A 6,000-nucleotide genomic window follows, 5' to 3' on the forward strand; every position below is an offset into this window, starting at 1 on the left:
CTACTGCACAGCAGTCTTCATACTGTAGAGGGCATTCTTGAGTTATTGTAAACACTGTGAAACATTACTGCTTTCATTTAAACAAAACTACGTGTCATTAAGAAGGCCTTATTGTTCAACTGTAAATGCAGAAAAGCTTCAGCTTGACACCTTTCATTTACATATTTTACAACTGTAGAACATGACCATCATAATATTTCAATATTAAATGTTAACCCTCCAAATAGGAGTTTCTGCCACTGAAGTACTTTGATGTGTTAAACTCCCATGGTTTGACAGATGGCATTTAATTTTTGAAGTGCTGGCATATTGAAATGGTTTGACAAAACTCCATGTGTGCAAAGATTCAAAAGAAACATGAGCTGTAAAATGTCACTATCGGGTTCTACTCCTCTTGCCCTGACATAGGATCTTCCTATGTTCTACTTACTATTAATGCATAATTACCACAATTCATGGTGGTATCTACTAACTTAGATGGCTTTAAAGGGGGAATGGATACATTCATGGAAGTCAGGCCTGTCAAGGAAAGCTAGTACTTCTGAAGACTCAATGTTACTTCCAGATTGGGGACAGCATGTCTCTAAATGTAAATTGCGGAAGCAAAATAACGGGGGAATATCTGTATTTCCTGCTTGTGAGCACCCTAAATTCATCTAGGTGGGCACTATGAGCAACAAAATGCTAGACTGAGGTTTGATCTGATCCAGCAGGGGTGTTTTTATAATGCCAACAGTTTACCAATAAGAAGTCCATTAGGTGCCAAAGTCAATTATGTTCTATATAACTTAGTTGAGAGGAAATGCTGTTAGCACTTGCATTCTAAGTAACTAATGAAGTCTTAACAAAATGGTGTGGTTTACCCATCAACTGTGAGCTATGACTAAAACATGTGTATTTCATTACTTGGGTGAGGTCAAGACTGAGAAAAAACAGTCATGTCAAAACATTTTTTTTCTGGTTAAAAAACATGCTTACTTAAGAACACCTCATTTTGTTCAGTGATGGGATCATCAATTTTCACAGATGGTTAGCAACACTCAATTATTTAATCTTTGTAGATTAATATCTTACCAACTTCCTTGGCTGAATAGGCAGCATAAGGCACAGTTACAACTTATTTATTTAGAAATAAATCCTGTTAGTTTCAGCAACATTGCTTTTAAATAATATTTCAAGCTTTTGAGAAGTGGGATTAGATAAGCTTTAGTATTTTTATTGAGGATATATCATGGAAATGATAAGGGTTTCACTTATAATTAAACTGTTTAGGAGTCTTTTAAATTTAAGCAAATACAGTATTTAATATATACTTATATCTAAGTACAATGCAAGACCTAGTTTGCCCCACAATAACTCTGTAGGTTGGGTTCAAAGAGAATAACTGGCCCAAAGTTAGCCAGTGGGCTTATGTGGGCAAGGAAAGTAGAACCTGGACTCCCCACTCCTTAATCACTACCTCCTGGTCTGGTCACAATGTTTTCTGATTTAAGTAGACTGGAGTGATCGTGCTATTTTTGATTCTATGGATATTTCCTTAGCAGCACGATCTACTGAACATAGGTGGACTTTCTAGTAAAAGCACATAGAACCGGTTAATTTCTTCTAAGAAAAGGGATCTCTACAAAACCTACATAAGGTGAGAAAGGGAACAGAACTGAACCATCACTGCACATAGCTAGAAAAATATGCAGGGCACGTTAGAATTTCTGAAACAATCTGTGATTTCATTTCCCATCCCCCTCCATTAGCAGTTTAACACAGACAGACCATTTAATTCCCACGTGCAGAAATTTTTGCCAACACAAATATCTCTGAAATTTGACTAAGGAACCAATGTCTGGGGAAGAGGGGCAACTGGAGAAATGGTGCTCCAATCTGGTACTTCAGAGTAAAGGCTAACTGCCCTCTGTAGCTCCTGCCATTGCCATTGTTTTGCTCCTCCACCCTTCTAAGAAATATCAGTGCGCGTGCACACACATAAAAAGTGCTGAATAAATCTGCCTTGAAATACTTGGCTACTTACATCATCATCTTTAACTCTTCCTGTGCTGAGCAGATTGTGGAGCGTGTTATGCTTGCATGGCAGAGGACAGGACACTTGGTAATTCAGGACCTGATCAGCAATCACAAAGACAAACAGAAGATGAAAATTAAGATGCAGCAATAAGACAGCCCTTTTTCACAGCCAAAGGGAAAGGATTCCTTATGAAGCCTGATTGGGGAAGGGGGGGCCTTGCAGCCGGGAACTGAAAAAATGCAGAGTAGCAGGTGCAAAAAGCATTTGGGAGTTGCTGGCCAGCAGGGGAAACAATTCACTTCCTGCCCATTTATCTCAGGAAACCAGCACCCTTGTCTAGCTGACACAGAGTTAACCTCTTACTAACCAGGCAGCATTAAGAGAGCTTTGCAGGGTCCTAAATATATCTCAAAGAGCTTCTTTTACTCTGGTTTTCCTTTTCTTTCTGGTTTAAGACACTGATGCCTTACCATGCAGAGAGTGCCCAAACTGAAAGATCAGTTCTGAAATTGCCAAGGGCATCACACACTGCTTATCCCGCAGAAACAAACAAACAAAAACCCACTCAAGTCTTATGATACCTTAAACACAATTGAAGAAGGGGGGTTACTGCAACCAACTACCACCAACTGTAATTTTTTACTTTGAGAAACCAGCCAGCCATGGTTCCTGGCTAATTTGGTGCTTTTTAAATTAAATTCCACCATAAAATGCCAGGCAAAAATAAACTACCACTGATCCCCTCCAATAAGATCCTATATTATTTCCTTCTTCCAAGACAAAGACACACATTTATCTAGTACTGTACAGTATGTATGATCAATCTGCTTTATGACCTGTTTTGGTCAGAACAGCCTACAGAATCAGCCCTGCTAACTGATCTATTCAAATCCTACACACATTTTATTTTGAATAACCTTTTGTGACATGTTTCCAATTGCCTATATCCAAGTAAATGTACATTGAGATCGGGCTATTAGATTATTCTGCTGTGGCCACAGTGCCCTCCCTAAAGGATCTACTGCGGGAAAAGGAATTTGGGGATAGTAGCCGCGGCACTTTGACCCACAACTTCATTCTCGGCAAAGCTCAGCTCAGGAAAACAAAAGAAACCGCGCGGAGCACCTGCCTTCTTCCAATTCAATTCACTCTCGTTCACCTGAGCCACACTTCGCTGGGGATGACATCCAAAGAAATGGAAAACAGCTTGCTTCGATTCTCATCGCCCTCACCCCCCAATTTTTCATTAAAAATTAACAGTCTTCCGCTACTTCGTACTCCTACTGTTTGGAGAAGGGCAGCGGGCCTGCCTTTTAGTAACCACAGTTATCTTTACCGACGTCCCGCTCCAATACCATTCCGTTCCTCGAGTGCAAATCCGCTACAAAGGCGGCTGACTTGCAGGTCGCCCCCACCTTGTCCTTCGGGGTTGCCTTCCTCAGGTGAGAGAGGCCACCCTTCCGTGGTGGAGCTTCAGAAGCGCACTTCGGATCCGGGCGCGGGTCTCCGGCGGCCTCAGCGCCGCTGCGTTCATTCTCGGCCGGCGGAAGTACAGGCTAAGCTAGGCAGCTGCGCTGAGCCTCGCGCTGGACGCCTGTTTTTCCCGCCAGCGCGCGAGCTCCAGGTGTTAGGTCTGCCCAAGGCAGGTTCCCGCCACCGCTCCTTCTCAGGAGCCGGATCCCCTTTCCCGCTTCCAAAGTTAAGGTAGAGCCGGCGAAAAAGCAACCCACCGCGGCTTCCTTGGCCAACCCCGCCGCCGCCTCATCTCCCCCGCCCCAGCGGCGACCAAACGAAACCACTCACCGCAAGCATCGCCTCGTTAGTTTCTCGTCGAGGTCCCCCCACCCAGCCGGAGCCGCCCGCCACAACAGAGGCGCTCCGCACGGGCGGGCGCCTCCTCCCGCCTCTGATACCAAGGCCAGAAGGGCGCCTTCTGCGCCGGTTGCCCAGCGCGTGGCCGGCGAACGGCCGCAACTCCGCCGCGCAAAGCACGGGGGGGGGGGGTGTTCTTTCGCTTGATTTTAACCTTGACGCAAAGGAGGGGGGCGAGGTAGCTCGGGCGACGGCGGGAGTCTCTCTCCGGGAGCAAACGAGGAACCGACGCGAAGCGCACGCGGGCTCGGAGCTACTAAAGAGCGCGGCGGGTCCCCAGCCTCTGGCTCGCCGCCGCTTCCCCCTCCTCGCCTGAAACCGCTGGAATGTACCTGCACATCTGGACCATTAGTTGGCGATCCCTTCTGATGGAAACAGGAAGTTTTTTTCTGCCGTCTTTTGCAACACTTCATCTTTCCTTTCTTTCGGTCCTCCCTCTCCACAAGTTCACAGTGCAGCGTATTCCGTGCAGCTTTCCCTACATTTACTTTTTTTCCCCAGTAGTTTCAACCTGCATACTTTCTAGAGTACAGCAGTGTTTTAAAATTAATAATCCACCGGTACCACAAAACAGAACATACAGTCTTAAAAACAAACCCAGAAAAAACCACCGAAGTGATCACCGGTTTGACCTAAATCATCACCTCTGAAAAGTGAGACTTTGCCCCTGCAGATCTACAAATCAACAGTGGCATCTGACTCTCATAGCGTTGGCCTTGCGAGGTAGTCCAGACAAGAAGTACGACCAGGAATACTAGCTCTATCTTTATTGTAGGGTTACGTTAACAGAATCTTGTAGGTTTGAATGTACCCCTCCCTTCACTCACTTTTACTCTCCCAAAAGCTAGGAAAGGTCCCTTCTGAGATGCTTTTTCCACTCCTCCTCTTTTGGACTCAAATTTTGTTTATTAGACTGTTGTCTATGTTGTGGCTCTTCCTCCTGTCTCCCAAGGTCATTCCCACACACCATTACACATAGAATGTTTATTCTTAGGTGCATTATCTTGAATCCTTAAAGCAAAATAACAGCCACATACTATAACCAGTAGACATGATAGCCTTTCATATGTCTTTCCACCTTAGTTTGTATTTATCCTCTATGGCTCTTCTTCCAGGCATCAATCATACAAGGTCACAACAACTCAACTTGCCGTTCCCCAACCATTTACCTGGGAATAAATTCCACCGCACTCAGTTGTCATATTTCTGAGTAGATATAAATTATTATGTATTAAAAGAAGCACCAAATAACTTGGACAGAGATTAGCAAGCTTTTTGTGCCAATGAATATATTTGGAATTGGATGGATATTTTTATTGTAAACCGTCCAGAGTCCCCCTTTTAGGGGGAGATGGGCAGTGATAGAAATGTGAAAAATAAATAAATAAATACATAAATAAATAAATATGGATATATTTGAATAAAATTGGATGGATATATTTGGATATATTTGGAACTGCCATGTAGCATGCAGTTTCAAACAGAAGGCAAGCTGGTAAGGCTACTCCTCATTTCATTTTTTTTAAAATTAAAAGTTTCAAGAATCCTGTTAAGCACCTTCATGATACTGATGGCACCACACTGGCACTATGGCACTATGCAATATCTTACACAACTTATTAACCCTCTTTAAATTCCACTTAAATAAGATTTCTTTTAGTTATATGTCACAATGAGAAGACAAAGCCTTAACCTCTTGTGAGATGACATAATCCAGAAATTATATGGGGTCTGGGAGCCTCTGCCCCAGGTGCCAGGAAGCTTGGAAAAGATTATTTCCCCTGGAAATCAGCCAGTGCAAATGATCATCATCTGACTAATCATTCTGTGGATAAAAATGTTTTTATCTCCATCAAGATGAAAATTGGGAGGGTCCAAATGAGATGACAGCAGTAGTACCTTGTGATGTTATCTAACAGGTTTTTGAGACTGTAGAACTTGAGGAAGTAGACAGGAGTTCTCTGTGATCTTAGTTCCACTAGTTGTTTGTTTGACATCTGCACTTCCTGGATAGTCAAGGAAAAGGGGCACACAGGAGGATCCAAGTAATAGTTCTGACCGACTGGACAGAGATTTTCAATTGATGGAATTAAACCAGGCATTCAAGA

General features: G+C 43.4%; 1 protein-coding gene across 1 annotated transcript in view; it reads right to left on the reverse strand.

Annotated features, from left to right (window-relative positions):
* The window catches only part of RGMB (repulsive guidance molecule BMP co-receptor b), a 36,595-nt gene extending 32,656 nt beyond the window's left edge, over positions 1-3,939 (reverse strand). Inside the window, exons 1-2 of the mRNA XM_063295395.1 lie at positions 3,824-3,939; positions 2,027-2,116 (exon numbers count right to left, since the gene is read on the reverse strand). Coding sequence (XP_063151465.1) covers positions 2,027-2,034 — 8 coding nt within the window. The 5' untranslated portion in view covers positions 2,035-2,116; positions 3,824-3,939. The remainder of the gene's footprint in view (positions 1-2,026; positions 2,117-3,823) is intronic.
* Positions 3,940-6,000: the final 2,061 nt, after the last annotated feature.

The sequence above is a fragment of the Candoia aspera genome, chromosome 2 (assembly GCF_035149785.1).
Source record: "Candoia aspera isolate rCanAsp1 chromosome 2, rCanAsp1.hap2, whole genome shotgun sequence".
NCBI lineage: Eukaryota > Metazoa > Chordata > Lepidosauria > Squamata > Boidae > Candoia > Candoia aspera.